The sequence below is a fragment of the Chenopodium quinoa genome, unplaced genomic scaffold (genome assembly GCF_001683475.1).
Source record: "Chenopodium quinoa cultivar QQ74 unplaced genomic scaffold, ASM168347v1, whole genome shotgun sequence".
NCBI lineage: Eukaryota > Viridiplantae > Streptophyta > Magnoliopsida > Caryophyllales > Amaranthaceae > Chenopodium > Chenopodium quinoa.
In genome coordinates this window covers 1,971,380-1,994,306 of record NW_018742523.1, presented here as the reverse complement: position 1 = coordinate 1,994,306, position 22,927 = coordinate 1,971,380, and the positions used below count along the sequence as shown (strand labels likewise).

Here is a 22,927-nt window from a genome sequence, read left to right as displayed (position 1 = left end):
GTCGGCGCCCTTTGAAGAGTGGGCCGGCATTTTAGAGGAGGAGGAGGAGGAGCAAGCGGACAACCAGATGCCAGGTGGGGCTGACGAAGCCCAAGCCCAACAAACTCAGGATGGTCCTCCTTCAGGCCAAGGGCAGCCGTCATAGCAATAGCAGCATCAACAGTAGCCTTAGCCTTATTTGCTCTTCTTTAATTCTACTTCCGGCCTGAGAGCCGTGTATTTTTAGAATGTATCTTTCCCCGAACATAGGTCTGGCTGACAATTTTTAACTTCTAATATATTTTCCGACTGAGTCGGTCTTGTCTTGATATTATTTGCTTCAATTTTTGCAATTTTTGTCTCGTACAAATCTTTTTTTTTTTTTTGCGATTTGAATTGATGCCTGCGGTATGCCGGATGCATTGGCTCCGTCTTCCCCTGGACGGTTGTTTGCTTATAGTTGATCTAACTCTAAGTAGGCAGCCGTCCATACAAGCATCCGGACGAATAGATAGGCGGTCCTTGACCGTTTAAAATAGAATTACTCTAAGTTGGATTTGCTGGTGGTGCCGACTAAGGCCAACCTAGATTATTCTTTTAACCGGTTGCGGATTACCCTTTGGGTATCCGGCAGTGCCGTTGGTTGGTATGCAGGTGGCCTTTGGCTAGACGTATGCATCATAACCAAGTTGTGGATTAAATGCTAAGGTTTTGACCTTGCTTATTTTGAGTTTGTAGTCGGTTGTAGTGCTCTTGGGCAAAAGTCGGCTACATTCGATCAAGATTTAAATCATCGTCTGTGTTGCCTTGTAGCAACGACTGGTTGTATCTTGATTTCAATTGATCATTCAAACAACCATGAGTTGTCTTTAACCTAGATAATCGGTTAAAGGCGTTTGAGTTATGATCTGTAGAACAATGTACCACCCGAATGAGAGATGTTCTATTCGACGAATTCACCCAAATGGGCATCGCCGGATGCCTGCTCATGTTGGAGCAGGCGGTTTAAAACATGTTCGGCCATTGGCCTTATGAATAGCTAAGTTCGATACTTAGCCTACTACTCAGTTTAGAGCAGACGGTTGCTCGGTTGTGCATTGCACATATGGGACTTACAAAATAAAATGAAAATAAAGCATTCTTTCATTAATATACTCCATTTACAAAAAATTTACAAGTCCTTAAAAGTAGTACTTTTTCTAGTTATCTACATTTCAGGTTCTGGCTAGCTGCCTGCCGTCTGGAGTTTCCAGGCGGCAGGTGCCGCCTCTAACTTGTTCAAAAATCCGGTAGGGGCCCTCCCAATTAGGGGTTAGCTTTCCTTGCTCATTTGCCCTACCGGTTGCCTCCATTTTTCATAACACGAAGTCCCCCACTTTGAGGGGCCGTTTGTGTACTCTTTTGTTGTAGGCCCTTGTCATTCTCAGACAGTATATCTCATGACGCAAGGCGGCATTGCCCCTGCGCTCCGGGAGTGAATCTAATGCTAGACGCATGGCCTCCCAATTTTCCTCTTCATCATAGAGCATGATTTGGAGTGTTAGCTCATAAAGTTCAATTAGCAGGACGGCTTCAGTGTCGTATGTCATGAGAAATGGTGTTTCACCGGTTGCCCCTTTTTTCAGTTGTTCTGATGGCCCATAGGACATGAGGCAACTCATCTGCCCATAGACCGCCAGCCCTTTCAATCTTCTTTTTAATGCCGTTTGAGATGAGCTTTTTGAAGGCTTCAACTTGGCCGTTTGCTTGGGGACGGCCGACTGATGCAAAACAATGTGAGATCCCTTGATCTCCCAACCAGCTCTTGAGAGTAGGCGTTTCAAACTGAGGGCCATTGTTAAACACCATAGACATATGTACCTGAAACCGGGTGATGATGTTTCTCTAGATGAAGGAGATGACATCCTTTGTCTTAATGCCCTTGACTGCCTCTGCCTCCACCCATTTGGTGAAGTAATCTACAGCCACCGGTATGTACCTCCGCCCGCCTGTAGCAAGTGTATATGGACCTAAGATGTCCATGCCCCACTTTGCAAATGGAACCGGGCTGTACATAGCTGTTAGATTAGTGGCCGGATGGTGTATGAGCCGACCAAATCTTTGACACTTGTCACACTTCTTCACCATTTCCATGGCGTCTGCCTCAAGAGTGGGCCAAAAGTAGCCTTGCCGTCTGACCTTTTTTGCTAGAGTTCTGCCGCCTATATGTGATTCACGAAAGCCGAAGTGCAGATCCTCTAGAACCTCTTTTCCCCTTTCAAGGGTAACACACTTCAGCAACGGCTGGAGGTAACCCTTTCTGAAGAGCTCCCCCTTGTAAATGTCAAAACTTGAGGCTCGCTTTTTCAACGCAGCCGCTTCTGAAGGGGCGTCCGGCAAAGTGTCGTCTGCCAGATAAGCCCGGATGGCATTCATCCAGGTAGAGCTTCGGTCAAGAACTCCAATGGGACCATGTTCAATGCTCCTTTTTTCCATGACTTCCCAAAAGACTGACTTAGGCGCATCACAAGTGGCAGATGATGCCAATTTTGACAGCGCATCCGCCTGATTGTTTTCTGACCTGGGCACCTGACTTAGATGGAATTCGTCAAGTGTCCCAACCTCATCTTTGACCGCCTGCAGATACTTGATCATAGTCGGATGGGTGGCTTCGTAGTCACCATGGTATCGTCAAGTGTCCCGGCGTCAACTTTTCTTGCCCCTGCCACCTTACACCGGCTAGCAGGGCCTCGTACTCCGCCTCATTATTTGAGGCTTAGAACTTAAACCGTAGTGCATATTCATACTGGTCCCTTTCCGGAGACTTGCAAATTACACCTGCACCACAACCGTTCATAGTAGAGCTCCCGTCTACATAAACCTTCCAGACCTGATCGATATTGTCCGGCTAAGCCGGCCTTGTCATTTCAACAATGAAGTCGGCGAACGCCTGACCCTTCACTGCCTTTCTAGGTTCAAAGGTGATTTCCAGACTTTGCATTTCAATAGCCTACTTGAGCATTCTACCAGATGACTCCAAGGTTGTCATTGGCCGCTTGAGGGGTTGGTCTGTGTAGACCACCACCGGATGTGCCAAGAAGTATGGTTTCAACTTCTTGACTGCCATGAACAGGGCGAGACCAAAATTTTCAACCAAGGGGTACCGCAGCTCAGCATTTCGAAGAACGTGGCTAATGAAATAGACCAAGAGCTGGATGTCGTCTCTCTTAGCTAGGAGAACGACACTGAGGGCATGATCTGAGACGTCCAAATACATATAGAGAACCTCTCCTGCTAGAGGGCTGACCAGCCGTGGCAATGAGTGAAGGTGCTCTTTCAATTTCTGGAATGCCGCCTCAGCATTTTCCCCCCATTCAAATCTAGTCTTCTTCTTGATTGCCTGGAAGAAGTAGAGGCACTTGTCGCCTGACCGGCTGAGGAATCTCCCCAACGCCGCCAGACAACCGGTAAGCTTTTGGACTTCCTTGACAGTGTGGGGTGATTTCATGTCAATTACCGTCTGTACTTTTTCCAGATTGGCCTCTATCCCCCTTTGATCAATCAAGAATCCGAGAAACTTCCCAAAATCAATGCAAAAGACACACTTTTTGGGTTTAAGCATGACCTTATGCCGCCTGAGGGTGGTGAAGGTTTCTCGGACGTCAGCAAGGTGATCCGTTTGGAGCTTAGATTTGACTATCATGTCATCAATGTATGCATCCACATTCCTCCCAATTTGATTAATGAATACCGTATTAATCATCCGTTGGAAGGTAGCAGGCGCATTTTTCAGCCTAAACGGCATCACCGTATGACAGAATAACCCTTGATCAGTGACGAATGTCGTCTTCTCTTGATATTTTTTCCACAAGGGTATCTGATGGAAGCCTGAGTAGGCATCCATAAAGCTTATCAAGGCATGACCGGCTGTAGAGTCGACCAGGCTTTCGATCTTTGGAAGTGGATAGCTATCCTTCGGACATGCCTTGTTCAGATCTGTGTAATCAACACACATCCGCCAGGTATCATTCGGTTTTTTGACAAGGACAACGTTGGCTACCCAATCCGGGTAGTAGCATTGCCGAATGAACTTGGCATCTAGTAGCTTCTTGACCTCGGCGGCTGCCACCTGAGATCTTTCCTCGCCATTGTTCCTTTTATTTTGCCTTACCGGCTTCTTTTTTGGATCCACGACAAGTTTGTGGACAACAAGATCCGAGCTGACGCAACTTTGCAAAAGAAACCGTCCCCACTTTTATGGTTCGTTCCGGACGACTGTCATCTAGAAAAATGTCAATATTTTCACCAGCCGGCTGGGGACGGAGATCATCTGATCGTTCCCCGATCACTGATTGCTATTGCTTCTCTTTTTTGACGGCCACCAGGTGGTCCGCCTTTCTTTTTTTGCCGACCACCAGGAGATCAAGGTTGATGGGTTCGTCGCCTTGGCCGGCTGCGGCCACAGTAGGCTTGACGTTTGAGAGATAACACTCCCTTGCCGTATTCTGATCCCCGTTCAGGGAACCCACCATTCTATCATCCCTCTCAAATTTGATCAGCATAAGGGATGGGATGATGACTGCTTTGGACTCGTTGAGGGTTAGACGACCCAAAATTAGATTGTAGGCGGTCAATTCCTAAACCACCAAGAACTTGACGACCATGTGTCGTCCTTCCCCCTTCTCTCCTAGCCGAATGGGTAGGTCAATCTTCCCCACCGGATGCACTACCCCTCCCCCAAAGTCGACTAAGGGGTGAGAGGCCTTGTGCATGCTGCTAGGCTTGTACTTGAGCTTCTCCAAGCACTGATAGCTTATTAGATCAGACGAGCTCCCGGTATCGATAAGGATCCGGCCTACTCGTTGATTGGCAACCTTGCATTCGATGATGATAGGGTCATCATGAGGCCGCCTAACCTTGCCCGATCCTTCTTAGAGATGAGGACCTCAGGGAAGGTGTCTTTCGACGCCTGGCCCTCATCCACTGAGTTGACCAGCTTCCGGATGTTGTCCTTGGTACCTCGGATGGTAGGACCCCCTCCCGCAAAGCCGCCTGCTATGGTAAAGATTTTCTCGTCATTGGTGTCAGAGCTCACAACTGGCTTCTTGGATGGTTGTCCATTGTTTGTTTTGGGGATACCCTTGGACTTCACCATATAGGACTTCAAAGCCCCTTCATCAGCCAGACGGTCTAGTAGCCGCCTGAGGCAATAGCAGCCATTGGTGTCATGGCCGATATCCTCATAGAATTGACAGTACTTGCTCTTGTCCCGGCTGTTAATGGGACTCTTCATTGCTGCCGGTTTTTCAAGGGTCAACCGGTCTTTGATCTCCATGAGGATGGAGGAACAGTCCTTGTTCAACTTGTACTTGGGGACGTACGACTTCAACTCTCTCTTTTTCTTCTGGGACGGCTGACCAGAATGATCCGCCGCCCAGACTTCTCTTCTTTTCTTGCTCTCTTCTTTTTTTGCCGGCTTAGCAGACCGACTCTCTTTCCTGTCGAACCTTTTAGGTTCCGACGAGTGCTTGATGGCACAGAGTTCCGTCGCCTGTATGTAGGCTTCGACTTCCATCAACGCCTCTTGGAGGGTAGCAACCTTCTTTCTAACCAAGTCAAACTTAAAGGTCGACCCGTCTTTCAGACCCTTGAAGAAGTCTGCATAGGACTTCGTTAGACAGCCCTTGGATCTGAATTCTCATCAGATTGAACCGCCTGACATAGGACCTTAGTCCCTCCTTGCCTCCTTGTTGAATAGCCCCCAACTCGAGACTTGTCTTTTTGGCAGGGATGTTCATGAAGAAGTTGGACGCAAACAGGTATGCTAGCGTCTTGAAGTTGTTGATGCATTCGGCTGACAGATTGCCAAACCATCGTTGGGCTATTCCCTTCAATGTTGCCGGAAAGCATCGGCACCAGGCGGCATCATCCAACCCTTGTTAGTACATGAGGTTGGTGTAAGCCATTAGGTGGTCTTCCGGGTTGGTGGTACCGTCATAGGTACCAACCAACACATTCTTAACCTTGGCCGGTTGAGCCGCCTTGGTTATCTCCCTAGAGAACGCGGACGGCTGTTCCCCAAGGTTCAGCAGCCAGAGCTGCCAGTCCATGGGCTGGACCTGCTATGTCGCTTGACCCCCAAAGAGGGTCGGCTGCATGTATGGTGATCCATACGACATGTATGGCTGTTGGGGCACATACGGAGCCGGCTGGATAATTTGAGGGCCAGTACGCGCGGACATGCCACGTGACTGACTCTCTCGTTTTGTCTCCGAATACTTCATTGAAGTATTACGGAAACTGTCTGGATAGGTTGACGTTAAGGCCGACTCAGACATTTGTTGACTTCTCTTCTCCTGGATGAACATCCGGGCGTCCGAGTAAGTCTTTTTTGACCCATCCGGTTGAACTTGCCGGATGGCCTTCCTTTGCCCTGATTCATGGAAACGAAGTCTGGATAGGTCGATCAAGGGCCCATCCGCCCCCTTTGGTTTAGGGTGAGGGGTTAGCACCGATCTTTGATATGCTTCTTCCCGGAGGGAGAAGGCTTCTTGGCCGATTGACCCTTGTTGGAGCCAATTGACTTCTTTATTATGTCCTTGATCTCCCCTTTGAAACTCGTCATGAATTTCATGAGTTCGTCTCTGGTGACGGGGGTAGTACCTTCCGCCGCCTGGGGTTGCCTAGCCGGCTTGCCGGTTGGGTTGCGGGGACCAGCTTTGTCTTCGCCCCATTCCCTTGTTTCTTTGGAACGGGTGCACCTAGTTCGGAATGACCCGTCTGGGGCCACGTAGGTGTTGGTCTCATAATCCTCACCACTATCTTGGTCCGTGTGGACCTCGGTCTCGACCATAAGCCGCTTGCCCTCACCAGGCGGTACAGAGTCGGATGCCATCTTGGAAGTACTGTCCCCACAGACGGTGCCAAATGTTTCGAGTTTTTTGGAGTCCCTCGGGAGAGTTACAATTCCGGGAATGCGCGTCGACCGTCTGTACCTGAAAAACCACGAAACTCCGGTTGGGTGGAGTTCCGCCTCCGACGATCAAGTTAGAACGTTTCCGGGTGTAATAAAGGTGCGGAATGTAAAGGTTATTTTCTCTGATTCAGAGAGAATTCTGCAATTAATATTGCTCGATTGTTTGTGTTTGTATTTATGAATGTCTAATAAATGAGGATTTTCCTTTATGTATAATGGGAGAGGATCAGTTCCCCTTTTAGGGTTAAGGTGCCACGTGTAAGCAGAGGATTGGATCCTATTGGGCCTCTCTGAGGCTGACACGTGTCATCATGCCATTAAGCCACGACTATATATATATATATAAAGAAAATCGGGTGTACAATAAAATATTGTACACTTGCTATAAAGTTATCTTAAAATGATCAAAAGTTACCCTTAAATAAATGAAATTTACCCACTATATATAAGTTACCCTCATATAAGTAAAAGTATTTATGCTGTATTGATAAAAGTTACCCAAAAAAGTCTAAAAGTTACCCTAAAACTCAATGAAAGTTACCTCGATGTACAGATGTATACAAAAGTTTTTGTTCTATAAATAAGAGATAGGATATCGTATGTCTAAATATTCTGCATTATCAAGTCAAAAAGTTTATTATAAAATTTTATCAACAATCCGGGCATTGTTCGGAACCTATGTTCTAATTTTTTCGCTTCCTCTTTTTTTTTTTTTTCTCTAAAAGAACTCAGCTGGATCGTTCATTGAGCTTAATCTCACGGCCTACATTTCACCCGCTTTATTAAGGATATTTCCGTAATTTCAGTCAGTGAATGACCTATATTCTAATTTTTTCGCTTCTTTTTTCTCTCTCTTCTCTCGAAAGCTCTCAACGGCGATTGATTGTTCGATTTCGCTGCTCGATTTTTTGGATTTTGCTGTTTGATATTTTCACTTTAGTTCCAATTCTTCGAGTTTGTTGATCGATTTCTGTTAATCGATCATTCTGGAGAGGTAAATTTTACAAATTTTTTTTTTTTTCCCATTTAATTAGGGTTTTTTCTTTGTTTTTGTTCGACTTTCTTTTTCGATTTCTGTTCGATTGTTGTTATTTACTCAATTTGATTATTATTGTATTTTATTTTGATAGGGTTTTCGTTTGTTTCTTTTTAATCGATTTTTGTTTTAGTTTTTTGATTATGTGATGCATGTTTTTTTACTTTTTTTATGTATGTTCACCAAAATCTGATTCAGGAGGATTGAGGTGTTAAACGAGTGGGATTTTTTTTTTTCATGAGTTGTTACTTTTAAGCTTGAATTATTTACTTTTGAGCTTAAATTATTTACTTTTGAGTTGATTGTAATGAATGAGTTTTGTACTTTGTTTTGTGGTGTTGATGTTTCATAATTATGTTATACTTTGTTGCACTTAAAGGGGATTGAGGTGTATGTAATGAAGTCGCATGGGGGAGTTCTGAATCAGGGAAGTGGTTGAGTGCTGCTGCCATGGTTGTTGCCCTGCCAAGGCTTCTGCTGCCCTGCCAAGGCTTCTGCTGCAGCTTCCATGGCTTGCTGCTGCAGCTGCCATGGCTTGCTGCTTCCCTGCTCCAAAGTTTCAATCAGCAACAAGAAACCAAAGCTATTGTTCTTGCTTAGGGTCACCACCCTCATTCTGTCTTATTTTGTTCATTGTTTGTTTGATTTGCTTGTTTTATTTCTTCTTATTTTGTATGCTTTGGTTTATGAATTCAACATCTTGTTCCAATTCAAGGGACTGAATTCGATAATATAATATGAGCTTATGTTTTTTATATTGTTGAGTGTGAATATTTTCATCATGTGTAAGTTAATAGTTATTAATACCTAGTATGTTCTTTGGGTGGATGATTTATGATTATGTTTAGTTTTCTTTGCTTTTCAAGTATGTCAAAGTTGGCTAATCGACATTATACATTATTCTTGGCATGTTAGATTAGTTTTGTTGATTTTATTTGATTGATCAGAGGTATGGTGCTGTGTTACTAGCTATTGTAGCATGGGTGAGGAGGGGGTTGGCCAAGTAGTGTGTTGCAGGGTGATCAAGGCAAATTGAAGGTATTTTTTACTTACATTTTGAGATTTTTTATTTACTTTTGAGTATTTAGCTTTACTTTGACATTGCCACATAAATTTCAAGTTTAGCTCTGGAAAATAGTATAAATATCATTTGACCCTAGCCCTACATTGTTCAGATCAATCTGCTTTGCTTAGGAATATGGAGTGGTAGTTGCTGCACTTTGACTTAATTGATGAGCTACTAGTGGGGATGGAGAGTATATTTTTTTATTTTTTTATTTAAGATACATTATAACTTAACTTAATTGATGAGCTTATAGTGGGGAAGGAGAGTATGAATTTGAGGCTTAACTTAATTGATGAGCTAATAGTGGGATTTTGCATCACTGTCTCGCAAAGATTTCTGTCGTGTTTTATTTGATTGTATGCTGGCCAAGGAAGTATGGATATAAAAGAAATATTTGTTCGATATTGAATGATGCCGTTTTTGTTCATTGTTTTGGTTGTATGCAGTTGTAGTCTTTTGTGATTATTTGGTGCCTTAGGTAGCTTCAATTCTTTGCCGTAAATTAGATGTTGTCATTAATTTCAGAGTATTAAGTTTCTGTCGGTTATATTAGCTTATGTGATAACTAAAACTGAACTTTTGAGCTTATGTAATATACTTTTAAGCTTATATTATTTACATTTGAGTTTATATTATTTACTTTATAGCCTACTAGCTCAATAGGTAGAGCATTGTGCAAATGCACAAAAGAAGTGGGTTCGACTCCCACGTAGGTTTATAGACGAAATATATATATATATATATATATTTTTTTTTTTAAATTTACTTTGCTTATGAGATATTTGATTTGCTGAGAACACCTCTTGTCAGGTTTGTGAAGATCCAAATGAATCTGTCATACATGTGTTGTTTGAGTGTGAACCGGCTAGAGATATTTAGTAACATTTTCACAATGCAAGTATTTTGATTGATGCTCTAATGAATCTTTTGGGGTAATTGTAGTATGAAGGTCTACTGTCGATAATTTGAAAGTTCAAATTATGTAATGCTTGTTGTTGTTGTTGTTGTCTCTAGTCTTGTTGAGGATTATGAGAGGTATGCGCAACATGTTTTTGTTTCTGCGAGGCATAGGGCAGGGCCAGGGAGTAGTCACTCTACTACTGATGTGGGCTTAATGGGGGCTAATACTGACCACAATAGAGCTGCGCTGCTTTTGCCCATAACAATTATCGATGTTGGTCATAATATTGCTGCAGACCACAACATTACTTCTCCTATGATGGGATCTTTAACGCGGATAATGAAACTTGGTCCAAGCAAAGGAAGGCGATGAGCATTGAGTTTCACTCAGCAAGGTTTCGACAACTGACTGCTGAGTCCTTGTTCGAGTTAGTCCATAAGAGGCTAATACCTGTTCTAGAGGAATCACAGAAAAATTCTTTGCCTCTTGACTTACAAGATGTCCTCTTAAGGATGACATTTGATAATGTCTGCATGATAGCTTTCGGGGTTGATCCTAGATGTTTAGGCCTAGGACTCCCTAAAATACCATTTGCTCGTGCATTTGTGAAAGCTACTGAAGCCACAGTTCTTTGATTTGTCACTCCAACCTGTATATGGTAAACAATGAGGTACCTTAACCTTGGGCCAGAGAGAGCTAAAAGAATCAATCGCAGGAGTAAACAAATTTGCTGATGAAGTTATCAGGACACGAAAGAAGGAGCTTTCCTTGCAATGTGAGAACAGCAAGGAGAGATCTGATTTACTGACTGTGTTTATGAGGTTAAAGGATGAAAAGGGTCAGCCATTTTCTGACAAGTTTTTAAGAGATATTGGTGTAAACTTCATCCTTGCAGGAAGGGATACCTCATCTGTGGCACTCAGCTGGTTTTTTCTGGCTTATCAACCAGCACCCAAATATCGAGCAGAAGATTCTACCTGAGATAGGCAGAATAATACGCGAAAGGAAAGTCACCGGCAATGCAGGAACTAGAGGTCCAATCAATTTCTGGCAAAGGAGATTAAGAAGATGGATTATCTACACGCCGTTATCTCAGAGGCCCTGAGGTTGTACCCTTCAGTGCCAGTTGATCATAAGGAGGTAAAATACTCTGTATCCTTTTCTTTCTTTTTTTTTTTTTTTTTTTAACCAACTGTTTACACCATTTCCTATGTGCATGAAAAAAATAATCAGAATAAGGATCTTAAACTGTCAATTCAGCACTCAATCAATGAATCAAGTGCCAGAAAACAAAAGATAAGTTGATGTCTTACAAGCCTTAATACCCCCCCTAAGCATGCACTGCATTCATTTGACAAATTTTCAGCATGGAACCCAGCCATCTACTAGTTTCAGTCAAGTCGTTCATATCTATGACTTGGCAAAGCTGACCCAACCCGAAACAGCCAGACCTTAACCCTTAATTAGTTAGGTAACCCGGTTATGACTTGAACCGACTAGGATATTTATATGAATACAAAATTACTGCTACCGTGCTAAGCATTGGTGCTACTGCACAAACCAAAGATACTGCCAGGTTACAGGAAGCTGCTTCCAAGTACAGGGAGTTGCTGCATTTACTTTTGAAGTATTTTTATTTACTCAACTTTTGAGATTTTTTTATTTACCCAACTTTTGTTGAATCATTAAATTTTTTTTTTTATTTACCAAACTTTTGAGATTTTTTATTTACTTTTAGAATATTTCGATTAACTTTTTAGTATTTTTTATCTACTTTTGAGATATATTAGAGGATGACTTCAAAGTACGATGTAAGAGGTCATGTGTAACAAGTTTTTCTTACTCTTTCTTACTATGAAATGCTATGTAATGGTACTTTGGAAGAACACTGGTTTTGAATTTTGATTTTTTTAAGCTAATTTGATTTACTTTATAATTATTTTGATTTACTTTTGAGAAATTTTCAGTTACTTTAGTGTGCTTTTATACATTAGACTTAATTTGAGTGTATATATTAGAGTTGATTTGATTTACTTTTTCGTTATTTTAATTTACTTTCGAGGTATTTCGTATAACTTTACAGGTTTAGAGTTTTATATTTATTTTAAGAGATAACCTATGTAGGAATCGAACCTACACCTCTATGCATCCGCATAGAGCTCTACCACTTGAGCTAATAGGTTTTAACACACTTTTTGGTCGAAAGATTCCTATAGAAAAATTAGATCATGTACTCACCTTTTTGATCTATTATGATTTACTTGTAAGATATATTGGTTTACTTTTGAGTTTTTACCTATATAGAAGATAGTCCCAATATTGCTTCCTATCGTCTTTAAATTTGAAGATTCCTAGCGTGATGTTGAAATGCAGAGCTGGAGGCAAGAATGTATGGAAGCTTTACTCTGTCTCATTGTCTAGTGAACCTGTTTCGAAACTACCATGGCCTACATCTCTGAGCTGCAAGAGCAATAAACTTTTCTTGGAGATTCTAGTTCTGATATACTTGCACCTGCTCATAAGGCAAAAGGCTTAGAAGTTAGAACCCATTCAAGAGGATGTTTAAGCACCCACTGCATCTCTAGACTCTAGAGAATAAAGTAATGGTTCCATCTGTTGAAAAATTACTTGATGGAGTTGTTTTTTTGTCTTAAGATTCTATCGAGGAAGCTTCTGATTTTGGTGCTGGAAGCATAGAAATATCAGTACATTTATCACACAAATTATTCTCTAATCATGCTATCTAAGCATATATAGACATATACATATCGAGTGAACAAAGTCGGTAAACCTCAAATCATGCTATCTGAGCATATGTAGGAAAAATCCTATCCAACAATAAGTAATGAACCTCAAATAAGTGCAAACACAATTAACATTAAAGCATGCCTGCTCACACACTAGAATACAATCCAAAGGTATATATAAATTAAAGCATCAACAGACAATATAGATTGAACACCAGACATATTGCTGATTTTACAATAATTTTGTGCCATAAGACCATGCAAATAATAAAGCTTACCAACAATTGATGCAGGTACTTTCCTTAAAGCATATTGACATATTGTTGGAGGCTGCAAAAATCATTAGCTTCTGACATTCACCAATCTCTACCAAGAAATTGTTTACTTATAAAGTGATTTAATTTACATTTGCACAATTTTAATTTACTTTTAACACATTTTAGTCACCAAATTATACAAGTAATTGATTACAGGAAAATATTTGTGAGCTCCTTTGGAATTGTGGAGTAAAATCTGTTATTGGATAAGTTGAGACTCTAGATTACTCATATTCCCTAACCATACTGGCAACTTCCCTGTGATTTCGTTACTTGGATAAATTGAGGTGACTGATGGTAATATACAGAGGAAGACGTTGATTGTGGCAACTCCCCTTTGATCCCTGCCCCAGCTAACTTAAGATCTTGTAAGTTATAATAATAAAACAACCAATCTGGTATGTTCTTTAACCCAGTAGATTATACGATAAATCGAGTTTACTGTCTAAGCTAAAACAATATGGCAACTCCCCTTTGATCCCTGCCCCAGCTAACCAATCTGACAACTTCCCTTTGATCCCTGCATTGTATTAATTTATCATACAATGCACTTAGATAGCCCATAGTTGGTGGCAACTTTCCTGTAATCATATTGTTCTCTAACAATATGATGATTTTAGTCTTTTGATTAACTTTAAAATATAATTGATTTACTTTTACTTAGTTTTTATCTACATTTGAAATTCATATATGCACAAATTCATACACAAAATTATCACAACTAAATCAACTATAAGTCCACACTTTGTTTTAATTCAACAAAAGAATTCGCACAGATTCATACACAAAATTATCAAAACATTCCAAATGTAATTAGCAGCAAATCCAGTCTAATTTACACAAAAAAAAAATTAAAAAAAAGCAGCAAATAATAATGAACAAAATTATAGAAAAGTTCGGACATATTACTTGATTTCGCTTATCTCATTCAACTTCAACCACTTCCAATTTCGCTTATTTCAACTTCAAACACTTCCAATTTCGCGCAACCTTCACTTCGAAAACGTTTAATTTTAATGAAATTTAACCTGAAAACACCAAAACGAGTTAGTAATTTGCATAAACAAACAGTTCAAACAATAATCTTCTAAAATTATAATAGCATTATATATTTCATACTAATTAAAATATTCAAATAGTTCATGATTTTTAGAAATTTTTTCGAGTTATTTCTCTCAAAACGTATGAAATTTAATGATTTATATACTCAATTGAAGATTTGAAACAATCAGAATGGAAATTTAATGGCAGTTGCAGGCGAAAATGGCGTGAGGAGAGAGAAGAAATGTGGAGAGAGAAACTGCTTGAGGAGAGAGAAAATGACGTTCAAACGTTTTCGAAGAGATTGCTTTTAATCCAATGGTTGTAATGAGTTCTTAGTTTCTATTATACGGCTAATTCTCACGGTAACCCAGTTATATATAAGGTTGGGATTCGGAAAAAAAGTGCTCCTATGGTGAAAACTGAAAAGCGTGAGAAGATCAGTTACATTAAAAATGCATTGTAGATACATCAACTAAACACTATTTATACATTTAAAAGACAGTGTAGATACATTGAATATATTTTGTATATAAATTAGTTAAATTTTATAGATATACATTTAAAAATTGGTTTAGATACATTAAAATCTAGACATTATAGATACAATTTTTCTTTCTTTTTTTTAAAAGTCCAAACATTGAAAATACATTGCACGTGAATCAATTCCTTTTAGTTATGGATACATTAAAAATGCATGTAGATACATCAACTAATCAGTTAAGATACATTATAAATACATTGATAAAGTGTTATAGATACATTGAAGCACCAAACGATTTCTCCTGGAAAACGAGACCTTGATTATCATCCAACATTTTTTATTTTATTTTAATCATGTAGTATAGCTCAGTGGGAGACATTTGAGTACCGGAAGTACTAGGCTTTCAAATTAGGTAGCTTTTGGATAACCATGCTTGTACTAGCAATGTGACGACTTCAAATAGCTAGAGTGAAATTTAAAATCAATTTAGCATCTATTTGGAGAGATTTGATTGATAGAGCAAAAGAGGGAAAATCAAAACCTAGAAAGCAGTAATCTAAGACAACTAATCGATTATACATACTACAATTCAACAATCAAACTAAATTTAACAATCACAAAATATAACTACTCTATCAATTTAACACAATTATGAAATTAATCAAAAAAATTAGGAAAAATTGTTGTTTGAGGTCCAAATAGCTTGTATTTGAGCCCAGCCCACAATGAAAATAATTAAAGCCCAAATGGCAAGGTTCAACCCTCAATCCACTAAGCCAAGTCAGGTAAAGCAAGGCTCAGTCAAATGGCAGCCCATTTGACTCCTCAAGCCCAATCCATTTAATTGGAATAAGGTATAAAAGCTCACATTTTTGTACATTTACATCCATTCACATTAAATGCCTCAAGCGACAAACTCTCTTGCATAGCTTTTCTCTCATTATCCTATATCCGTACCGACTTCAAAATTGGAGGGGCCTTCCTCGGCAAAACCCCGAGGCCAGTTTACGTGTGTTTAGCTGTGCAAGAAATCCTCAATTCGGTCATCACTCGAATTGGGCTTCATCTCCACTCATCCGAAGGACCTTCTGAAGGTCCATTGTTTCCTGACCGAAACAATTTGGCGCCGTCTGTGGGGAAGCTTACAAAAATTCAGCCAAAAATCTCATACCAATCTTAGCCGATACAAAAAATGACTAAGAGTGCAAAGAGCTCTAAAAAAGCTAGGAAGATGGGCCTAATAATGGTAAGGCCGGTAGAACACCTTCGCCGTCGCTTGAACCAATTGCTTCTAACTCCCCGAGGGGAGAAAATATGCGTGAGGGATCTCCCTCCCAATGGGATTACCAAAATGGGAATTCACCGAGGAATAGTGAGGCTCATAAGCGTGATCCTTCACCTAGCATGCGCTCAATTCCTCCTACCGGTCCGTCGACCGAAGAGGTCATGAAGGCCATGACTGTATGCATGGACTTTATGAATGCCTTGGGAGGACGCTTCCCATCAACGAAAAAATCACCCTCTCCCCCTCCTAAATCGCATGATCGGAAGAGAAAAAGTGGAACCGAGGGAGAGAGGCAGGCTCCGTCCTCGAAAGGGGAAGGTAGCCGAAGGGCTGAGCATCCAGGTGGGTCCGGGCAGGAGCAGAGAAGGGGCTCAGGTCACTTTGAAAACTCCAAAGCTCGGAACTCCGAGGATCCTCATGACAGCCACAATGTTTCTCGCCGAAGCGTTCCATGAATCTCGTGGACACCGCACCGAGGACTGCCTTCAGCTGAAGGACCAGATCGAAGAGCTGGTCCAAAAAGGATATTTAAAGAAATATGTCGCGGAACGCCGCGAAGAAAAGAAAGCTGAGAAAGATTCTCGGCAGGACCTGGACTACCACCGAAAAAGGGACAGATCTCCCGAGGGAGGGAATAATGACATCCTGACCATTTTCGGAGGTATTTCTCGAAATGCACTGAAGCGTCATCTGAGGGGTCTCACCCATCAGATCCATCATGCCCAGTTCCAGAAACCGCAGTCTCCGGTGCCGAACATGATGTTCACATCCGAAGATTGCAGGGGGGTTGTGTATCCCCATGATGACCTCCTGGTTATCATGACAAGCATCGCAAACCATAACGTCTATCGGACACTGGTAGACGGTGGCAGCAGGGCGAATATACTTTTTCGAAAGGCATTCGACCAGCTGAAGTTGGAGAGCAGGCATTTGACCCCAGTTCCTTATCCGGTCACTAGAATCAACGGATCTTCTTCATATCCAGATGGGAAAATTCTTCTTCCCGTCAGTCTTGGCCAAGACTGGGCAAGACGAAGCATCATGGCCGAATTCTTGGTCATTGATGCCCCATTAGTATATAACGTCATTATGGGGAGACCCTTCATCCATGATGTTCAAGGAGTTGTCTCGACATACCATCAAGCCATGATCTATGTTTTAGAGGAGGGACGCTCCGAAAAAATATTGGGCAGCCAAAGAGAGGCCCGAGAATGTAACTTCCTCAAGCCATCCAAGAGTCGCCGCAGCGACAAGGATGATGAGGAGGAAAAAGAGAAAGAAAAGGAGTGAGGTACTAAAAGGTCGAAGGGCCTAAGTGCTTCGGCTCAAGGGTCCCCGAAAAAGAAAGCATCTTTGGGGACTGGAAAGGCAAGCTCTTCGGCTGGACCGAAAGATTCGGACGAAGACCAGCCGAAGAAAGGAAAGTCTGCTGATATTGACAGTAGACCTGAACCAGAAGAGACCGGCTTCAAAGCAATGGAGTCAGATGAGCAAACTGAATCAATACAGTTGACCGAGGGAGATACTGAAAATGTGTCAGCATCGGACAAGGGCTCGATCCGAACCTCCGCGTTGAATTAATCCAACTCCTTCGGGACAACAGGGATGTGTTCGCATTCTCAGCAGCTGACATGCCGGGAATTGATCCGAACCTCATCTCGCACAAGCTTAATGTCGACCTCACGTGTCGACCAGTTAAGCAAAAGAAGCGGAATTACTCCGCTCAGAAGAACCAGGACATCGCAGCCGAAGTCAAGAAACTTCTGGACGCAGGGTTCATTGAACCTTGTCAATACCCTGAATGGCTGGCGAATGTAGTAATGGTTCAGAAAGCTAATGGCACCTGGAGAATGTGCGTTGACTTCACGGACCTGAATAGGGCCTGTCCGAAGGACTTTCACCCCTTGCCAAGAATCGATCAGCTGGTCGACTCGACAAGCGACCATGCTCTGCTCAGTTTCATGGACGCATTTTCTAGGTACCATCATATTTTCATGCACCCCGATGACAGAGCAAAAACGGCATTTGTTACAAGCGCCGAGGTGTACAACTATAAAATGATGCCCTTCGGCCTCAAGAATGCCGGGGCTACATATCAGAGGCTGGTGGACCAAGTGTTTGCTGAGCAAAAAGGCCGCAACATGGAAGTCTATGTTGACGATTCCATGGTCAAAAGCAAAGAGGCGAAAGACCATATTGCAGACCTAGCCGAAACGTTCTCCACTCTGAGAAAACACCAAATGAAGCTGAATCCAAAGAAATGTGTCTTCGGCGTGAGGTCTGGGAAATTCCTAGGCTTCATGGTCAGCAAGAGGGGGATTGATGCCAATCCCGCCAAAGTTCAAGCAGCACTTGATCTTCCCGAGCCGAAGACAAAAAGGGACATTCAGCGTCTTACTGGGAGGATGGCTGCCTTATCCAGGTTCATCTCAAAAGCCTTGGACAAAGGGCTGCCTTTCTTCAAAGCGCTGAAGTTTCCGAAGTCTAAGGAGCTCATGTGGGAAGATGAGCAAAAAGTAGCTTTCCAGCAGCTCCGAGAGCACTTGGCTAACCTCCCGACACTGGCAAGATCAGCCGAAGGAGAAGTCCTGTAATTGTATATGGCAGTTAGCCCTGCTACAGTGACTGCGGTGCTGCTGAGGGAAGAAGAAAGGGTTCAGCAACCGATCTATTTCGTCAGTCGTACTTTGACTGATGCCGAAACACGCTACCCCCTGCTCGAAAAAGTTGCATATACAGTGGTAGTGGCAGCTCGGAAGTTAAGGCCTTATTTTGACTCACATCAAATAGTGGTCTTAACAGATCAACTGCTGGAAAAAGTCCTCGGCAAGGTTGAGAAATCAGGAAGACTAACAAAGTAGGCTTTCGAGCTCACTGAGTTCAGCATAAACTACCAGCCGAGGGCAGCAATCAAGGCCCAAGCCCTAGCAGACTTCCTGGCTGAATGTTCCTACCAGGAAACCCTCGACGAAGGGAAGGGGACTTGGACTGTGTTTACGGTTGGCTCAGCCACCGTAAATGGTTCGGGAGCTGGGGTGGTAATCACCTCTCCCGAAGGCAGAAACTTCGAGTATGCACTCAAATTTTCATTCAAAGCTTCTAACAATGAAGCAGAATACGAAGCAACAGTTGCTGGCTTAGAACTGTGCATAGCTCTCGAAGCTGAGCATGTCTGTTCGAAAACAGACTCTCAGCTGGTCGCTAATCGGATTCGGGGCGAGTATGAGGCCAAGGAGCCCTCCATGATCTCTTATCTTGCCAAGATCAAATCAATCATAGCAAAGTTGAGAACTTTTGAAATTGAGCTGATCCCAAGGGGTCAAAATGCTCAAGCCGATGCACTATCCAAACTTGCAAGTTCAACTCTTACCGAGCTGAATCGAATTCGTATATGTGGAGGTGCACCGAAACAGAAGCATTGACCAAGAAATTGAGGTCCAATGCGCCGAAGCTGAACCCAGCTGGATGGACCCCATCTTGGCTTATAAGCTTCAAGGAACGCTTCCTGAGGATAGGAACCTAGCCGCAAAAATGAAAAGGGTTGGCTCAAGGTTCATTATCTACAGTGGAGAGCTGCTGAAAAAATCCTTCTCAGCCCCATTGCTGAAATATGTGGGTCCAACAGATGCGGATTATATCCTTCGGGAGATCCATTTCGGCATCTGTGGAAACCACATAGGGGGAAGGACCCTAGCCCATAAAGCATTATGGGCAGGATATTATTGGCCAACCATGATCCAAGATGCCAAGGACTTGGTGCGGAAGTGTGAAAAATGCAAAAAAATTCGCACCGGTTATCCATCAGCCTTCGTGGGACCTTCAGCCGATCCTGAATCTCAATGGGGGTTGGATACTCTAGGACTGTTTCCTGAGGCCCCCTATCAGAAAAAATGGTTGATAGTCGGAATCAACTACTTCAGCAAATGGATAGAAGCCGAAGCAGCTTCAAACATAACTGAGCAAACTGTTAGAAAATTTATTTGGCAGAATATCATCACGCGCTTCGGCATTCCGAAAGTGTTTGTCTTCGATCATGGAAGACAATTTGACAATCTGCTGTTGAGGCGGTACACAGATCAATTCGGCATAAAAATGGCATATTCGGCAGTCTGCCATCCTCAAAGTAATGGCCAGTCCGAAGCTGCAAATAAACAGATACTCAATGCTCTCAAAAAGAGAGTTGAAGAACAAAAGTCCAAGTGGATAGAGGAACTTCCCGGAACTCTATGGTCACTTCGGACAACTGAAAAAGAGGCTACGAGGCATTCACCTTTTGAATTGGTGTATGGATCCGAAGCCGTTTTGCCAGTGGAAATTGGCTCAGAAAGCCTTAGAGTCAATCAGTTCTCAGCCGAAGGAAACGAGCATCTCATGAAAGAGTCCCTCGATTTCTTAGACGAGATCCGAGATTCGGCAAGGGATAGAATGGCAGCATACAAACAGAGAATCAGCAAGTTCTACAACCAAAGAGTCCAGTCAAGACTCCTCAAGGTTGGGGACCTCGTTCTTCGAAATGCTGCCGCTGTTCAGAAAAGCCGCATCCATGGAAATCTCTCAGCTAATTGGGAAGGGCCTTATGAAATATATGATGAGCTCCAACCAGGAATTTATCGGCTTTGGCAGCTAGATGGAACTGAATTGAAAAACCACTGGAACGCAGATGTACTTAGGAAATTTCATGTGTAAAACCCCCAACACGGGAGAAAAATCTGTGTAAGTACATCTTCTTCAGATCAATGAAAGGCCTTTGAGCCACAGTTATTCATAATTTTAATACTTTGCTTTTAACATTTCTGTCTTTGCCATTTTTTGAAAAAATTCAAAGTTTACACCCGGTGCTGTCCGAAGTATTGCATTATGATGCACTGTACTTCGGCAAGCCGAGGAACCTGCCGATATGGGGGTAACAAATAGAACCTCGGGGTATTGCATAGTGATGCACTGTACCTTGGACAGATTTGTTACTCTCGGCGAAGAGGTAATAGCTTATCTAAGACATAGCCGAAAATAGGAATTGATGAAACATCCGAAGCATTGCATAGTGATGCCCTGTGCTTCGGCGAATCAATTCTGGGTGGCGATTGCACCTCTGAAGTATTGCACAATGATGCCTTGTACTTCAGATGATTGCTGCCCTGTCATTGTGTCCAAGATAGTCGTTCCCTCGGATGAATTAAAACCAGGAAAAATATAAGGAATAAACATAAATGTGTGAACTGTAACAAACCTTCAGCTACACCCGAAAAGTCAAGGGAAATAGCACTCAGAACTCTAAAGACATCATCTTCAAAGTCCTGGGGGGGGGCAGAAGGTACTCGCATACCGAGCTCCAAGTCGAAGTGCTTAGTACTTGGAAATTTTTTTGTAAGAAAGCCAAGTGAAAGGGGAAAGGCATAAAGAGATAAAGGGAATTATCAACTAAAGAGTTTCAGGCCGAAGCTCTGTACTTAGCTAAATTTCGAAGAAATTCAAGAAAAAGCAATTAAGTTAAAAGCTATAAAAACAGGTGAAGTAAGAGGAAACAACTGAAATTCTACTTCATCTACTCAGAAAAGTTAAAAATTACAAGTGTTGAGTAAAGAACTACAGATACCAAGTTCAGAATGTTTAAACAGAAAATTCAAAGTCGGCAGCCGCCCACATAGCGGAAAACACAGCTGTCGAAAGTACACAAAAACAAATTATAAGTTTGTACATAGGTAGGCTGAAACAAAAGAGAACAGGCAAAAGCTGATGCGGCGTTTACAAGTTAAGCGCATGTTGATCCGCAAGATTCAGAAGACGACTGCCCGAGTTCCTATGCTTCAGCATTCTCTGGAACTCCAGATGGACCAACCACAGCTGAAGAAGAGGCAGGACCAGCAGCTTCAGCTTCCTTAGCAGCTTCCTCAGCTTCTTTGGCTTCGGCTTCGGCTTGTCGAACCAGGAAGTCTATCTCAGCCTGACTAGCCTCGTTCATTCGAGGATTGTCAGGATCCATCGACCAAGCCTCAACCTGGTCCCAGTTAAGATCAGGGGCAGCATGTAGAGCTAAGCACCGAGCTGTCTTCCAGCCATTCTCAAACCCTTCAGCATATTCAGCTTATGTGTAAACTCGGGTTTTGAGCAGCTCCTGGGTGTTCCGCAGCTCAGTCTTCTGAGTCTCTAGCTCGGTGCTCTGAGCTACCAGATCATCCTTCTGCTTTTGGTTGGCAGCAGGCAAGTCATTCTGCTTCTTCTCAGCTTCTTCCCGAGCTTGGGCCAGCTGTTTCTCATGGGTAGAGGCAAGGAGCCGCCGAGCATCAGCTTCTTCTTTCATTTTAGTCTCAAACCGAGACTGGAACTCGGCAAGGGTATTGGCTCCAAACTTTTTCATGAGAGACTGACCCTCCTCGATCCATGGGAAGACAGTTTGCTCCAAGCCGCGGCAGAAGGTGCGGAAGTTCTCATCCATTCGCTACATTTCCAGCCTGGTAGCCGAAGCATTGTCTTCAGCCTTGGCTTGCTTCAGCTCAGCCAACCGAGCCATAGCTTTAGCCTCTTCAACTTTAGCTGCCTGACTTTGAAGCTCTTCAAACATTTTCATAGTGAGGAAATGGTTGTGCACAGCCTGGAATCGCGGCTTAGTAGTTAGCCGAAGTCCAACACTTAAAGGAATTCTTCAAAAAAAAAAGAAAAGAGAAAAAGAGAAGAAGAAGTAAGTGTAGGAAGGTTACCTGCATCAGAACCCTTTGGTTCTCTAGAAGAGGGTTCGACACGCTCTCCAAAGACTAAGCGGCTCCAGCAGCGGCGCCCTGCATCCACGCCTTTGCCCTTTCAACAACTGAAATGTTGCCCAAGTTGCCGAAGAAGGAGAGGGCGGAGTCGCACCTATCTTCAAAAATTGCTCGTGCATGAGCAGGGACGAGAACCAAAGGCACTGAGCTGAACCCCATTTCAGCTGACTGGAAAGTCTTGAACGAGTTCGCAGCTGAACTAGAGGGGACATCCTTGTGCGTGAGCACATCAGTTTCGGCCAACTAAGGCTCGTTTTCCTTCTCATCAAGGCCATGATCCTCAGTTTGGATACCCAACATATCCACCTCATGCCGAACCTCCTCGGAAAATGGCTCAGGTACGTGTCGGGGAGGTGAAGGG

At 42.7% G+C, this 22,927-nt stretch overlaps 1 protein-coding gene and 1 pseudogene across 1 annotated transcript; both read left to right on the top strand.

Annotated features, from left to right (window-relative positions):
* The first annotated feature begins 10,021 nt into the window (after positions 1–10,021).
* On the top strand, positions 10,022–11,650 carry LOC110719941 (annotated as a pseudogene).
* A 4,590-nt stretch (positions 11,651–16,240) lies between these two features.
* Positions 16,241–17,101, top strand: LOC110719940. Its single transcript, XM_021898922.1, has one exon. It carries the CDS (start codon positions 16,241–16,243, stop codon positions 17,099–17,101), a length of 861 nt encoding a protein of 286 aa, XP_021754614.1.
* The last annotated feature ends 5,826 nt before the right edge of the window (positions 17,102–22,927 follow it).

Coding starts and splice junctions, on each gene's coding strand:
- LOC110719940 (XM_021898922.1), top strand. CDS start 16,241: ATGTTTCTCGCCGAAGCGTTCCATGAATCTCGTGGACACCGCACCGAG.